This window comes from Pan paniscus, chromosome 1 (assembly GCF_029289425.2).
Source record: "Pan paniscus chromosome 1, NHGRI_mPanPan1-v2.0_pri, whole genome shotgun sequence".
NCBI lineage: Eukaryota > Metazoa > Chordata > Mammalia > Primates > Hominidae > Pan > Pan paniscus.
The window spans coordinates 23,143,892-23,159,935 of record NC_073249.2 but is presented as its reverse complement, the minus strand read 5'-3'; the positions used below and the strand labels follow the sequence as shown (position 1 = coordinate 23,159,935).

The following is a 16,044-nucleotide window of genomic DNA, read 5'->3' as shown; positions in this document are numbered from 1 at the left end:
CTCTTGGATACACTACCACCACCCTCGGGAGGCTCCCCACAAATGTGTGTTCTTAGGACTGGGGGAGTTGGTGAAGGAGGCCTGAGTGAGGACAAAGGCACGACCACACTGCCCCAGGTATGCTGCAGGCATTCGGATGTGTGCTCCTAGTCAGCTGGGGGTTGGGGGGCGGCACAGCCCACTTGGCTGGCAGTCCTGTTTGCTTACCAGAATCAGGATCCACAGCTGCTCCTCCTTTAAGAGTTAATTTCATTCTCTTTTCAGATTTGTTGATACCTTGGAAGGGAACAGAAAAATGTAAACATGAAGTTAAATGTAACTAAAAAGTAAGGGGAAGGTAGAAGGCAAATGAGTTGTTCTCATTCCCATCATCTGTCAACTCGGCATCTATATACACACTCCTCCCGCCACCCCCAAAGCACCTGCCATTCTGTGTCCTGCTCTGCAGCACTCAACAGGCCATGTCAGGGACACAAAGGGAGAGGTTCCGTGCACAACAACCTGGCCACCAATGTCCCTGGCTTTTGGCCCTGGAGGGGGCAGCTTGGGGCCCTCACCTTCCTCCTTGACCTGGCCCTTGCTTTTTTTGGAGAGCGCAGCCCCTGACTTCCCTCTTGGGGCCACAACTTCAACAGGCTCTGCCTTCACCTCTGCCCCCCAAGGGGACAAGATGTGCGCTAAGAACAACTCCTGAAGGCTCTTGGTGGAGGCAGAGACGTCCTGGAGGAAGTCCTCAGACACAACTCGGATGTTGGCTTCCTTTACTTCCTCCATCTTCTTATTCATCTTTTCCACCTCCTCTGTTCAAATTGAAAGGAAAAAAAACCAACAAAACTGAAACCTCAAATTACTATAGTTATATTTAGTGTGTACTTCCAAACCCTCAGCATTCACAGCTCTCCTTTGCTTCCAAGTCTAATGCTCCCAAGAGTGTTTTTATCAGCAACATTCCCCCTTTTCTAAGGTATGACGAGCCAGGGCAGCCTTCTCCAAACCATTCTACAGCACGATGTTAACAGACACTCCAAAGAAAAAACACCCTGATGTCAAATATGTATGGGAAATCCTGTATTCTATTTCTCTGGTTCCTGAAGACCTACAGTGGTAATCAGCATAATAAACCCACACAGAAACCTGTTTAGCTTTGTTTTACCCTACCTTTTCCAAACATACTTGAACCGTGAACTTCTGTTTTGGCAGATATCTATGCACATCTTACAGAGCAGTGCGAAGTGATGAGAATACAGGTTGAGCAGCTTCCCTTATCCGAGATGCTTGAGACCAGAAACCTTTCAGACCTTAAAATACTTGCTTCATATTTACTGACTGAGCATCTAATCCAAAACTCTGAAATCTGAAATGCTCCAATGAACATTTCCTTTGAGCATCATGTTGTCACTCAAAAAGTGTTGAATTTTGAGGCAATTTGTTTGGACTTCAGGACTAGGGAGACTCAACCTATAGGAGCTTACCGTCTTTAGTTGAGAACATGCAACGCGCATGAATCTACAGTACAAAGCAGCAACACTGAGAGCAAATACTGGTTTCCCTTCATAAAGAACCACAGCGATGATGATGTTAAGATCCAGTTTTTCAGCGCTGTGTTCGACTCTTCCTCACTGACTCGTCATCACAATCATAAGATACAGAAGCACTGTCCCTGTTGCACAAATTCAGATTCAACTCACTTTTGGTGCTGATGCACAGGGAAGCCTTGTTGGCCGTCCCCGTCAACTTCCCCCCGAGTTTCTCAATCATGGCCTTCACTTCATCCTTGTTCCGGGACAGCTTCCCGAGAGTCAGGATCTTCATGTTGGATAATGGCTTATCTGGGATGAAAGGAGAGAATCATTCAGCAAGGCCAGCTCTGGTGCTGCTCCCCAGTAAGGGGAGGTGGAGGAGCAGGTGAGCCAAGCAGCGAGCTCCTGGGAAAAGCCTATGAAAATACACTCGCGAGAAAACAGGACAGGACAGCAAGCTGCCACCTGAGTACCTACAGATGTCCCTCAGCACAGAAAGGACTGGGCAGGGAGCAAGCCACAGAATGCCACTCCATGGCCAGCCCAGCCTTGCGGCGTGAGCCAGGCAGCTGTGGGTTACCCTAGGTCCGCGCCAAGGTCAGGCTAGGAAGGCTGCATCTGTGGACGAGGGACCAGGAGGCTGGAGTCGGATGGGAAGAGGGGTAAGGTCACATGAACCCCCAATTCCTTCTGTTATTCTCCCAAACAAACTGCAATTCTTATGAATTAACCCCATTTTAAAATGAGACATGTCCATGATAGTCCCTCAAAGCAGTGGCCAGCACAATCACACGGAGCTGAGCTAACTGATTCTAGGAGAAAAGCAGCAGCCTGGTGTGCACTGACCCAGGCCAGAAAGGCCTAGACAGGGGTGTGCCTTCTGTTCACAGCAAACAACACAGTGCAGGTGACACCCTTCCAGAACTGGAGGTGCTGCAAGGAAAAGTCCTTCCTGCCTTCCCTGTGAGGGCAAACAACTAGGAAACACTGACAGTTTAACTGAAACTGCTGAGGTCTCCAGAGAACAAAATTATTGACTCATGCTGAACTGCAAGTCAGGGGAAAGCAGAGGAGGGAACACTCCATGGAGGGGTCAGAATGCCAGCCCCCAACTGGCCCTTCATGTGGGCACCTGGACCCAGGCTGCCAGCAGCACAGTGGACTTGGGATGACCACCAGCACACACTGCAGTGACCACTGGTCCCCTCTCAGGATATGAAAAGGAAGTCAATAACAGGTTTATGTTCAAGGAAGGAACCCTCATCCTCCACCCACCAAACTGTGACCTTCACCAACAGACTATGCCACGTCTCTGAGTAAATAAGCAGCGGGTCACTTCTCCTGCCAAAAAAATACATTGCTCTCACTGTCTTGGTTGGCTTGGGGCATTTCTCACTAGTGCTGATTAGTAACTCCCTCTGCATACAACAGAGACCTGAGCATCACACCAGGGCCCGGATGACTGGTGGGCGCAGGGAGGCCTGGAGAGTGAGGCCTGGGATGCTCCTCTGCAGTGCAGTCAGGCAGGAGACCCTGCGCCCAACTCCAGGTAAGGCTGTCGACCTAGCCTTTCTTAGGAGCCCCTCTCCTAGCCTCCCAGAGTAAGAGTTGCTTGTTCTTTTACAATGTTTATTTTATTTTTAGAGATAGGGTATCACTCCGTCGCCCAAGCTGGTGTGCAGTAGCGTGATCATAGCTCAGTGCAGCCTTGACCTCCCAGGCTCAAGGGATCCTCCACCTCAGCCTCTTGAGTATCTAGGGCTAAAGGAACATACTCGGATTAATTTTAAACATTTTTGTAGAGATGGGGTCTCGCTACATTGCCCAGGTTGGTCTCCAACTCCTGGCCTCAGCAATTCTTTTGCCTCAGCTTCCTAAAGTGCTGGGATTACAGGTGTGAGTCACTGCTCCCAGCCTATGCTATGTTCTTAACACTCTCCCACCTTGCTGTGGTCAGGGGTGTAACAAGCCAAGAGAAGAGGCCTATCCCCTGCAGGGCAAGGCTTCCCCATGGTGGGGTCAGCAAAGAGAGACTCTTGACGGATACTTTCTTCACCAGCTCCACACCACCAGCAAGTAGTGGGCAAACAATTCCTGCAAAGCAGCTCTAAGACCGGGGTCCCAAATGCTGTACCTGCTGAAGCAGAGGAGTTCACAGCAGCAGGAGCCGAGGCTGTGGAGGGCGGAGGCGTGGCCGCCACGGAGGCGCTGGTTTCTGGGGGGAATATACGGTCCTGCTTTTTAACCTTCAATTTCTTGAGGTAAGAGATTTCTCGGAATTCCTAAAAAATATTAAGTTTTAGTTAAGAAGCCAGCTCTCCCTTGAGGTAACCACCCCATAGACCAAAGAGGATTTGGCTTGTCCAAATTAAATAATCTCTTTTTTTCTTCTTACAATAAAGAGTAACAAAAAATAGAAAAATGTGAGGCTTTAAGGATGAAAGACAGTATTATTGCTGCTACAGTACTTATTTCTGGTACTTTTACATTTATAATAGGGCTAATATTGTGGCTGCTTTAAGAGAAAAATCTTTCCCTAAAAAAAACAAAAACAGAAACCAGTGGCCAATTCGGTCAGGGAACCACCACTGGAACTGCTGTATGACTACAATCTCCCTGGCCTCATTCTTGAGTTGCTCCCTTCGAGAGTTAATAGGCCTCTGTGGGATCACATGCCTACTCCAGAACTCCAAGAGCCCGAATACTATATACACACTGGGAGATTATTACCCAAAAGGAAATCACAGTATTTGCTTTCCTTTTTAGAAGAAGGAAAAATGAATGCAGAGAGCCCTATGGTATTCACTATAAATTCTTCCATCAGCACAATTCACTCTTCACTCTGACTGATTTACAAGGGGCCTTGCTCTAAATGGTCACTCAATAAGTACCAAATACATGAAGCTCAGGGAAAGACACTGTGCTCCCAGGTCTTCATCCAATCAAGAAACTGCCCTTTCCAGCTATGCCTGTGTTCAGGGTGTCAGTTAGATACAAGAGGTCACAGATTGCTTCCAACACACACAGACCACCTAATATGTGCTACCAACCATAGTCTGGTTAAAAAGACAGTTTCTGCTCTTCAGAAAGTATCTCATTCGTGACTGAGCATCAGCTATAGGAAGGTGAACTTTAACAAAGGAGCTAAGCTATGCCAGAGGTGTGCCAAGGTAATGTGAGACAGGGGATGCTAGCATGCACTTGGAGGCAGTGATCTGCTAAGCCCACTGGGAGCTGAAAACACAGGGGACTGCCTAAGCACAGCCATCTGAGTAGCACACGGTGGCATGCGGGGTGCCCTGGCTAGGCGCCCTATTGCTAGGTACTCCTAAAAAGAATGAGCAAGACTGGCGGTGGGGTGGGGAGAGGGGTATGTGAGAAGGAAGAAAAGGGTGGCAGAAAAAGGCTGCAGAAGGCCAGCAAAGCCGCATCACAGAGGGCTCTGAGGACAAGCTACGGAGCTGGCCTTGATTCTGTGGGACAAGTGCCTGGGGGCAACAGTGTCACTGCCTGGGCAGCAAGCACTGCCAGACCGAAAACTTGTCTCACACATGCACATAACCTTTAAAAATGTATATAGATGCTCTACAATTGATATATAAAATACAAGGAATGGCACATTGCTTATTGCCATCTTACTATTTCCCCATCAAATATAGTAAAAGAAATACAAATACCACGTAAGGGTCTGTAAGATTTGCATACCCAGAAAAATCGGGGAATCAGTCTAAGATTTTAAGGGTGGGGGAAGTGACAAGGTCAGATTTATTTTAGAGGAAGCACTCAAACGCACAGAGAGAAAATTAGGAGGGATCATGCAATCATGGCAGTGAACAGGTGAGCCAGGGGCCAGTGGAAATGGAGTTCAGTTGTAGGTGCAGAGCGAGTAATGTCGATTATTACTCAGGTAACGATTCCTGAGTGTGTACTGTGTGCCGCTGTTCCAAGTGCAACAGCGAGGGAAGCAGCTTGGTGAGTGGCAGAGCTCTGCACCTACCCAGGCTGCTGGGCCTGGATCCTGCTGAGTCTGAGGGAGCACAGGCAAAGGCCTCGGAGCAGCCAGCCCCACAAAGATACTGCTAGAACCCCACCAGCCGGCTCCAAAGGAGGCTCCCCATGGAGGTATTTTGCGTTGAGAATTCCATAAGCAGTTCCATTAAAAAAAGAGAGAACGTGCGATACTAGGAGATATGTGAACCCTGGATCCAATTCTCCTGCTAGCACTAAGGCAAGGAAATGTCCTTGAAAAAACCTTGTGTCAGAAAGCAGGAATTACTATCCATTTCTTCACCATATGTCCCTCAAGCCTAGAACTGTGCCTGGCACATAGGAGGCATTCAATAGATAAAAACTATTCATGGTCTTTGCAAGCAACATTTTACACCAAATGGACCTCTACTCCATACTTAGAGGAGCTTTGGTTCTACATTTGCGTAGTTTGCAAACATATAATTTTATATTCTGGTAAACAGGATGACACAGCTGTAAAGAAGTCTGAGGAACATGGCCCTGCAATCTCAGGGACCTGAAGTATAAACAAGCGCAGAAAGTGGGGCCAGGTTTTTCTCCCAACAGATCCCAGGATCTTCCCCTACCCCTTACCTTTGGGGTTACCCACTCCTTCCGGTTGGGTGTCTGTGTCTTGACCATACACTTGGTCCAGGCAGTGACGTCCCCAGTGCAGTAATAAGCATCGCTCTTGAAGACCAGCTGACCCGAGCATTCCTCGCAGGGAAGGAGGGCACCGAACATCATGCCATCGGCTACTCGGTCCAAGATCTGCAGCCAGTGGAGAAACACGTCAGAGGGCAAATGCGGGACTACAAAAAAGGACACTTACTAATGTGGGATGGAGGAACTTGCACAGATTCCACTCACTACAAAGAAGAGAGGCTTCTTGCTGTGGGCTTGCTATGGGGCTCTTAACACCCCACCCCTCCTTGGTTTACAATGGAGCTTGGATTCTTGTAGGAGACCTTATTTCCAAGTGTTCCTGCAGCGCCCCCATCCCTCAGTGATTTAGAAATGAAGGGAAAGCAACCACTGGCATTGCAGAAGGTACAGTGCCAAGCCAACTCCCAAGAATGACAGCAGAGAAGGGCCAGCTGGGGACACTGATGGGAAACCATCATGCCACCCCTCAGGAGGGGGCTCTCCTCTCTTCACAGGCCTGGCACTCTAGAGCAAGCACTAACATGTGGAAGATGTCTGGTGGGGCGTGTGAATGCCGGCCCCATCCACCCCGGAAAAATGGTGACCACGATGGTGGTGATGACCGTGCAACACAACCACGATTTATACTCCTTGCAATTAATACCAGCAGGTGTTCACACGGAGGGCCTCCCACACTCCATTGGGACAGTCACTCCACAACGACGGGGTCGGCCTCACATGCGTGTCCCACTTAACACAAAGGCAGCTCACCGCCGACTCCCCAGAAGGCACTTGCTGCTTGTTGAAGATGAGTAGCTCCTTCAGGTCATTAGTTGAACACACTTTCTTTAGCTCGTCCTTGATGTTCCAGATCAGGTCGTTCTGAGCCTATGGACAAGACCCAGTGGCTGAGAGGCTAGCTCTTTTCAAAGGAAGAATCCAACTGGAGGAGGAGCCCTGGTCATGCTGAGCCTCCAGTTATATACCCTTGTGCACCAGCGAGCCGCCCCTGCAAATCTGGGTGATTAGCACAGGATTTGACTCCCAGTCATGCTCCTGTGGACACCAAATTAAACCTGCTGTGTGGTCTCTGAGAGAATACTGTGGAAGGTGATGAGGAAGCCCTAAGGGTGTGGGGGAGACTGCACCAAGGCTCCTGGAACCAACCCTCATAAATCAATCCCCAGAAACACCAGGTAAGAGCCTGGAAGTGGTAGGCTAAGCCCACGGCCCACGTTTATCAGCAACTAGAGGAGGCAGGGTATGGCCATTCTCCACCAATCTTAGAGTAGGAATGATTCGCAAACACCAATTTCCTTGATGGTATATTATATTCAGTATCATGCAGGAATGTATTTAAGCTCTTCTGAAAATGGAAGTTTTAATCTTTATTAAGTGCCTACTCTTGGTTGGATGCTTTTACGTGTCATCTCACTTATTTTTTCTTTTTTTTTGAGATGGAGTCTCACTCTGTCGCCCAGACTGGAGTGCAATGATGCGATCTCAGCTCACTGCAACCTCCACCTTCTGGGTTCAAGCAATTCTCCTGCTTCAGTCTCCTGAGTAGCTGGGATTACAGGTGTGCACCACCACGCCCAGCTAATTTTTATATTTTTAATAGAAACGGTGTTTCACCACGTTGGCCAGGCTAGTCTCAAACTCCTGGCCTCAAGTGATCCGCCTGCCTCGGCCTTCCAAAGTGCTGGGATTACAGGCGCTCAAGCCACTGCACCCAGCCTCATCTCATTTATTCTCATAACAATCAAGCTTGCTGAGGAAGCTATCAGCCTCTCCATTTTAAAGGCTGAGGTGAGTCTCCTCCTTCCCCAGGAAAATGGGCAAGTTATTCGCCATCTCTGCTCAGATTCCACCTCTGCAAAATGGAGACAAAAATGCCAGCCCTATCACATCCTATAGGGTTGCTATTAGTATCAAAAGAGGATTTTAACTCCACTGGCAAAGGTACAGGCACACACGTCTGCACCTGTTTCCCAGCTTCATTTTTAAGGGGTCTCTCGACATCTCCTCTCCATCACACACAGCATACACTGGGACACCAGGAATGGAGACATGAGAGGATGAGGAAAAGGTCTAGTGATACAGGGTTAAATGGAAGAAGTACAACAATGTCACCTAGGTGACCAAGGGGGGAGAGCCAACAGACACAGATGTGCCACAGTGGGAACGCTGAGAGGCATTTTAATTTTCTGACTCTCTATACATCTCTGATACCACTAGGGAAGAGAGAAGGACACTAATCTCACCAAATGGCCAATGTGAAGTGGCACCACAGTTCTCTTGCAGCCAGTTTTGGTGCATGACAGACACTTTTTTACCATAAGACAATTGAACAAAATGTGTGATTCTTATTTAGCAACTAGAACCATATCAGAAACTGCTTTTAATTTTAGTACCACTAGTAAAAACTGAATACTCATAGAAGAGACACAAGCAGATGGCTCATGGAAATCATGTTCTCAAGAGAGACCAACTGTTCTCCCCCAATTTCCCAGACATCCAGCATTTTCTGATTAATAATTTTTGCTTTGCTTCAACACGTACATAATCAACACAGGGATGAATCTTTCTGGTCAAGGACCACTGATTTAACGGATAGTTTTCTTCTGTCATTATCAGTCTATTCCTTTTTTAAAAATGAAGATCTTCATTTAAAAAATGTGGAGACACTTGATCTCTTCAAGCCATTTGTCTATGCTAAGAATCTTTAGCATCCTCTAAGTATTCAGTTTCCAAAGTTTGCAAGTGACCACAAAGGTGCAGGGTGTACAGTAGTGCATAATTTGGCCAAAGCATGAATCTCTGTCATCCCAGTATGAGGCTGGTGAGCGGAAACAGAGCACTCAGTCCTTGCTCAAGCCTGGCGGCAGGTCAGACACCTACAGCCTAATGTGGATTCTCTTCCAAATAAAAATGGTTTCTTTTGGAGGAGGGAAAACAATCTGGGGAAAAGCCATGCTATTTAATAACTGCCATCAATTTGCTAAAGGTCTTAATAAGTGGGACACAATTCCTTGAATTGTCTTCCCAGAATGAGAAAGAGAATCCAGACAGCAGAATGTCGAAAGGAGACACAGAGCTGAGAACTCACCTTTAGGGCTTTTTCAAGCTTACTGTCCTTGTCTTTTTCTTTTTTAGATTTCTTCTTCGCCACTTCATCCACTCCATCCACCTCATCGCCTTTTCTCTTTCTGAAGGAGACACAGGATATGAGAGACAGCCAGAGCCATTAAAAGTCTGACACCCAATGACTTGCGGTGATGCAGTATCTTAATGTCATTCTATCAACTCCCTGTAGGGCCTACTCACACTTGTCACTCCCTAACCCCTGCCCCACTCAGTGCCCTTAGGCGATCACTGTCTACTCAGGGAGTACTTGCAGCCAAGATGGCAGAAGACATCATCCAATTCAGAACATACTCTCCCAGCCAGGGAGAGGGGCTAGGGTTGTTCCAGGGACTCAGAACAACCCATTACAAGAATCCAGGGCTCAGGCCCCGTCTGAGGTTAAAAAAAAAAAGAAACCCATGTATCTCCTGGCCTGGAAGGTTCTAGCAGGGACTAGGCTAGAGGTAAGCCCATGGCTAGGGGGTAGGGATTGCAGAAAGACAAAGCACAAGTCCAGGGAGCTAGGCCTTTCGAGCTAAAACACAGAGCAAGGGAAAGAGGCTGCTCACAGAGGTGGGGCTGTACTGCCATATAAAGCCCTGACAAGAAGTGACAGTCAAAGCAGTGCTAACCAGCCTGCCCCAGCTGGCTCAGCAAACACAGCTCTGAGGCTATCACCTGCCCCCAAAATACAGGGGCAGGACAGCCGCAGTGGTCTGTCAGTCTCAGCTATCACATAGACCTGAGCACAAACCCTTGCACTTTCCTCATCCATAAAATAGGGAAAAGAATACCATCTGCCTCACAGAACTCTGGTGATGGGCAAATGAAACAGTCCAAATACAGGGCTTCATATAGTGTCTGGCATACGAAATGTGCTCAACACATTCTGGCAGTTATCATGGCATAAGTGGGAGCTGATGAACTCCAACACCTATATCACGTGCTGCAATGCCCTGTGGGCTTTTTGACCCATGGCCTGATTTTTCAGTTTTCTTCCACATTCTAGAGCCCCATGTGCTGCTGCAATGAACAGGCGTTATGAACTGAGATAATGTGTGATGGCTGCTCGATGGTTGCCCAGTCACCGTCCAAGGAGCAGGGTGCATACCAGGCTCTGCCACACCACCCCTGGTGTGCTTGTTAACAAGCAGTTCTCCAGACTGAGGCTGAGGGACCAGCAGAGGGTAAACTGGAGAGACCAAGAGGTGTCCATGGATTCAAGACAGTCACTGATGGTCCTTCCCATTCTAAATTTTAACACCATGCAAAACCCTTATCATTCTCAACTCTAAGCCAGGAAAATTATCCACTGCCCATCCCCTAACTAAAAATGGTCACGATTCTCCCAGCATTGTTCCGAATAGTGATCAACCCAGGCACAACAAATACCCAGGGAAGGACGGTGGTCTTTTAAGTATCTAAAGGGTTGTGGTGGGAAAAGTGTAATTAGCCTGTCCATGGAGCTCAGATGTTGGAAGGGGAATAGACCACCAGGAAGCAGGTCTCACAGGGGAGAGGGCTCTCAGCAGAGGCCATGGGAACCCCTGGCTGTCTTTCCCTACCCTGTCCTTTGCCCCCACATTTCTGCTGTCACCATTCCTCAGTTTGCATCTCCCTGGCTTACTGACAGTCAGCGAAGGGAAACAGAGGAGTGGTATGGAACCTGTAGAGCCTTTGGGCCTCCCTCGAACCCCTCACTGAACCCCCAGGGCAACCCCGCAGCGCTCCACCCACCCTTCACTCTTGACTCCTGGGAGCTGCTTCTTCAGGGCTTCTTTATCCTCTGTAGCAAGGAGGCTGAAGCCCTTGAGCTGACTCGCACTGTACTCGGGCCGGAAACCCAGCTCCTCCCTGTTCTTGACAAAGCAGCCTGGGTGGTACCAGCGGTCAATCATGCCTAGCTGTGGCTTCTCCGGGTCCAGCATCTTCTTGGACAGGCGCACCTGGCCCTGCAGGAAAAACCATATGTGGTACCAAGGGAGCGACAAGCAAGGATAGTGAACATGATATGGGCAGCCTGTGCTCCAGCCAGTGAGGAGCTGAGGGTCCAAGCCAAGGCCTGCCCGCCAACTTGAAGACTCATGAGCTTTTGAGAGGTTTAGCTCTCTCAGGTCATCAAGGATTGTGTGTTACCCACCCTCAAGACTCAGGGTTCCTTAAATTCCAAATGGCTGGCGACCTACCTACCTGCCTGGACATGTGAAGAATTGCTAACATTCCCCTTAAGATGTTTCTGCTGACCTGGGGCAGGCATAAAAACACATGGTATGGTGTGCTGGGCAGAGCTAGAGCCTTGCACACCTGCGTGGGCTTCCAATGCAGCACTTTTTTTTTTTTTTTTTTTTGAGACAGGGTCTTGTCTTGTTGCCTAGGCTGGAGTGCAGTGACTTGATCTGAGCTCACTGCAACTTCTGCCTCCCAGGCTTAAGTGACCCTCCTACCTCGGCCTTGCCTGGCTAATTTTTTTGCAGAGATGAGGTCTCACTATGTTGCCCGGGCTGGTCCAGAACTCCTGGACTCAAGCAATACTCCTGCCTCAGCCTACCACCCCACCGTGCCCAGCCCCCAATGCAGCACTTTTGTACTAGCAGGGACTTTCTGTCCACTCCCACCCTCCTATGGCCTCCTTAGTCTCTTTACAGATGACACCCCCTAAGGAGTAATAAACCCACAGGCAAGAATCCAGTCCTGCCAGCCTGCCCAGGTCCCCAGTCCCCAGGCCTGATATTCCCAGGAGAATTCCAGGCCTGGGAGGCTCAATCCAGAGAATGCAGCAGGAGGGGTTCCTGGCATTACATAAAACCAGTAACCCAGCAGCACATACCATCCGGCATTCCCCTTGAGGTAAAGAGGATCTTAATGTTTGCCTTAAATTTTTGGTGGTTGAAGGTAGCTGGAGAAGATATAGCAATTCCATGTTTTTCTTTTCTAAATACCCATTGGCTCACCTCAGTTTTCTGTACAATACCTCCGGGAGGCAGAGACTTTCAATTAATGCCTTAAATGAATCAATTAATATGTGCATGTCACATTAGAGAAGGGTGAGAAGGCTGCGGGGCACAAGCCTTCCCTTCTACCTGTGTCTCCATCCATTTTCTCTGACTGGCTGTCAGCCTTCAAGGGCTAGAACTGGTGAGAAAGCCTGGTTAATGAAGTTCCTTTGATTAAACAGAAGGCTGGAGGCTCATAACAGGGTAAACACACTCCTTATACCTAATTCTACCATAAAACACAGACAAACAGTCTCTCCCCAGCCACTGCTGGGTCCAAAAGAGACTCCTTTTGTTAACACTTTCCAAGAGCAGATGCATACATACATGAGAACTGGACCGTGATAAGGAGGACCAGACCTGTCTGGAAGTCACTGACGTATCTGGTCAATACTAATGTCGTCACTTTATTTTTAATCACTTACGTTGAGCTAGCACCCTAAAGCCCCCATTTCTTCTTTTCTCTTGAGATAGCCAATAACATCAATGCAAGCAATCCATAAAGTTCAGGGATCTGGGTCCCCAAGATCTTACCTTTTCTATCTTCTCCATACACCCCTTGCACGTACTTCTGTTGGACTTGGCATACTCTGCTGCAAAGTCACCCAGAGTCTTCTCTGCCTTGCTACCAATTCCATCCTGGCCTTTGCCTGGAGAATCAAACAGACAGCAATGCTCATCTCAACAGCCCCAAAATGCAGCTCAGAGGAGCCCCCTGTCCTCTTCTACCTCCCCAGGATCCTTCCACTAGGACACCTTATGCCTTGGGAGACTACGATTGGTCCATCTCATCTGTCTGTTTGTAACAACCGTGGTCAGCTAATAGAGCTTCTTTTCTGGAGATAAATGACCCTTCTCAGACTGAGCTCCTTGAAAGAGCAGCATATCAGGGGGTGGTCAGCTGTCTGACATTCCATCTCCTCCCCTTTCTTTGGAGGCCCGTCCCACACTTTAGAAAGCACTTATTAGGTGCTCACCTTAAGAGCCTGGAAGCATACTGACGTCTCACTAAGGCTTCTAATTTCCATTATACTTCTATTTACCAAAGTGTTGAATTAAAGGAAATATTTTGATATAAGTCAGACACAAGTATATGTAAGAATTAAATATGTACTAAAGGTATCATTTCAAATTAGTGGGAAAAGGTTGAATTATTCAATAAAGAGTTCTGGGGATCACTGGCTAGCCATTTGGGACAAAAACTGGATTCTTCTCTTATTATAAAAATAAATTCCCAGGTTGAATGTTTCTTGCCTAAGATTAGGAATAAGACGAAGCTATCTTCCCGTCACTTCTATTCCACATGGTATTGGAGGTTCTAGTAAGTGCATTAAGGAAAGAAAAAGAAACACAAGGTGTAAGTTTGGAAAATAGTAAGTAAAGCCATCTCTACTTGTAGATGATTCCATTTGATATTCCTAAGAGATATCTTAAGAAATCTATTTTAAAACCTACTAAATTAAGTGAATTTAGCAAATACACAGGGCACACTGTCAATATACAAACATACAAAAATGTCTAATACTAGCAATAAACATACTGGAAAAGGCAAGGACACTGGTATTTAAACAGCGTTAAGATACATAAAACACTTAGATAAATTTAACAAAAGATGTGCAAGATCTCTACACTAAAAGCTGTAAGACTTTGCTGAAATCAAAGAAGACCTAAATAAATGAAGAGATGCATCATGTTCATGGACTGTTAAGATGTCAATTATCTGCAATTTGATCCATGGATCCAGTGAGATGCCAATCAAATTCCTAGCAGCTGTATTTGTAATAGCCCCAAACTGGCAACAACCCCAAAGTCACCTACAGAAAAATGGATAAACAAATGGATATATCCAAACAAAGGACTACTCCCCAGAAATAAAAAGAACTAATGACACACAAGATGACCTGGAAGAATCTCACAGGCATTGCTCTGAGTGAAGAAAGCGTGTAAGAGGGTATACAATTCCTTTTCTTCCTGAAATTCTAAATCAGGCAAAATTAATCTATGGGGATAGAAATCAGAACAGTGGTTACCTGAGTCAGGGAAAAAAGACTAGAAAAACTACAAGGGAACTTCACGGGGTGACAGAAATGTCTATAACTCAACGGGGTATATGCTAGATATGTATAAGCATTTGTCAAAACTCACTGAACTGTATACGTAAGATCTGTGCATGTAACTATGTAAATCATTTTTAATATTCCAGATATAATACCAAAGACACACCACAAATGAGAAGACAGACATGACTACACAAACGTTAGTGAAAGATGAAACTTTAATGAGGCAAAAAATACAACAGACAAAACTAAAAGAAAATGTCAAACTTGGAAAAATATTTGTAAAATGTTATGACAAAGAATCAGTATCTTTTACATTTCCTTAAGAAAAACACAAGGCCAGGCATGGTAATCCCACCTCACACCTGTAATCCCAGCACTTTGCGAGGATGAGGCAGGAGGATCACTTGAGCCCAGGAGTTCAAGACCAGCCTGGGCAACATAGAGACCTCCTCCATTTAAGGAAGAAACAAACAAAACAACCAAACCCCAGCATGGTGGCGCACGCCTGTACTCCTAGCTACTTAGGAAGCTAAGGTAAGAAGATTGCTTAAGTCTAGGAGTTCAAGGCTACAGTGAGCTAGGATCGTGCAACTCCACTCTAGCCTTGGGTGACAGAGTGAGACCCTGACTCCAAAAAAAGGAAACACTTAGGAATGGTATGTTAGTAGAGAAATGGGTATATTATATACTGCTGGTATAGTATGTGCAATTGAAGCAACCTTTTCTGGAAGGCAATTTGGCACATACATAGAAAGCCTTAAAATTGTTCATCTCTTTGAACAGTAACTGCACATCTTAGAATTAAAGAAATAACTGTACAGGTGCATGGGATGTACAAGAAGTTTGCAGCAGCTCTATGTGTAATATAACTAAAAGGTTAAAATTCTAGTCTCAAAGCAAGACAGGGCTGGGTGCGGTAGCTCACGCTTGTAGTCCCAGCTGCTCAGCAGACTGGAGGATTGCTTAAGCCCAGGAGGCCAAGGCTGGAGTGTAGGCTGTGATCGTTCCACTGCACTCCAGCCTGGGTGACAGAGCAAGATGTTGTCTTGAAAAAAAAAGAAAAAAAGACAAACTGGATTTGAATCCTGGCTCAGGAATTTACTACCAGTATAATCTTGGGTCAGTTACCTAACTTCTCTGTGCCTGAACTTCCTCACCTGTAAAAACTGACAGACGACACGATTAAATTAATATGTCAAGTACTTGGAATACTGGATGAAATTTAGCAAAACCTCACTAAATGACTACTGTGCACTTGAATCTGTAACTTTTAACATGAGAAGAGTAAATATCAAGTTGTAAAAGTACTAACAGGTCAACATCACTAGTCGTTAGGGAAATGAAAATCAAAAACCACAGTGAGATACTACTTCACACACATTAGGATGGCTATTATTTAAAAAAAAAAAAAGTGTTCATAAGAATGAGGACAAATTGGAACCCCCTTGTCTTGCTGGTGGAAATGGAAGAGCTGTTGTAGAAAACAGGATGGAGGCTACTCAAAAAATTAAACATGGAATTACCATGATTCAGTGATTTCACTTCTGGGTATATACAGCAGAGAAGTGAAAGCAAGGTCTCTAACATATATCTGTATACCGATGTTCATTATAGCATTATTAATAATATTCATTATCATTATTATGAATATTATGAATACCATTCATAACAGCCAAAATGCAGAAACCTGGC

The 16,044-nt window shown here is 46.4% G+C and overlaps 1 protein-coding gene across 1 annotated transcript in view; it reads right to left on the bottom strand.

The window, feature by feature from the left end:
- The window catches only part of PARP1 (poly(ADP-ribose) polymerase 1), a 48,097-nt gene that overhangs the window by 18,244 nt on the left and 13,809 nt on the right, over positions 1–16,044 (bottom strand). The window contains exons 3-11 of the mRNA XM_003814928.5: positions 12,827–12,942; positions 11,037–11,251; positions 9,283–9,382; positions 6,945–7,061; positions 6,123–6,299; positions 3,655–3,802; positions 1,689–1,829; positions 558–800; positions 208–276 (exon numbers count right to left, since the gene is read on the bottom strand). Coding sequence (XP_003814976.1) covers positions 208–276; positions 558–800; positions 1,689–1,829; positions 3,655–3,802; positions 6,123–6,299; positions 6,945–7,061; positions 9,283–9,382; positions 11,037–11,251; positions 12,827–12,942 — 1,326 coding nt within the window. The remainder of the gene's footprint in view (positions 1–207; positions 277–557; positions 801–1,688; positions 1,830–3,654; positions 3,803–6,122; positions 6,300–6,944; positions 7,062–9,282; positions 9,383–11,036; positions 11,252–12,826; positions 12,943–16,044) is intronic.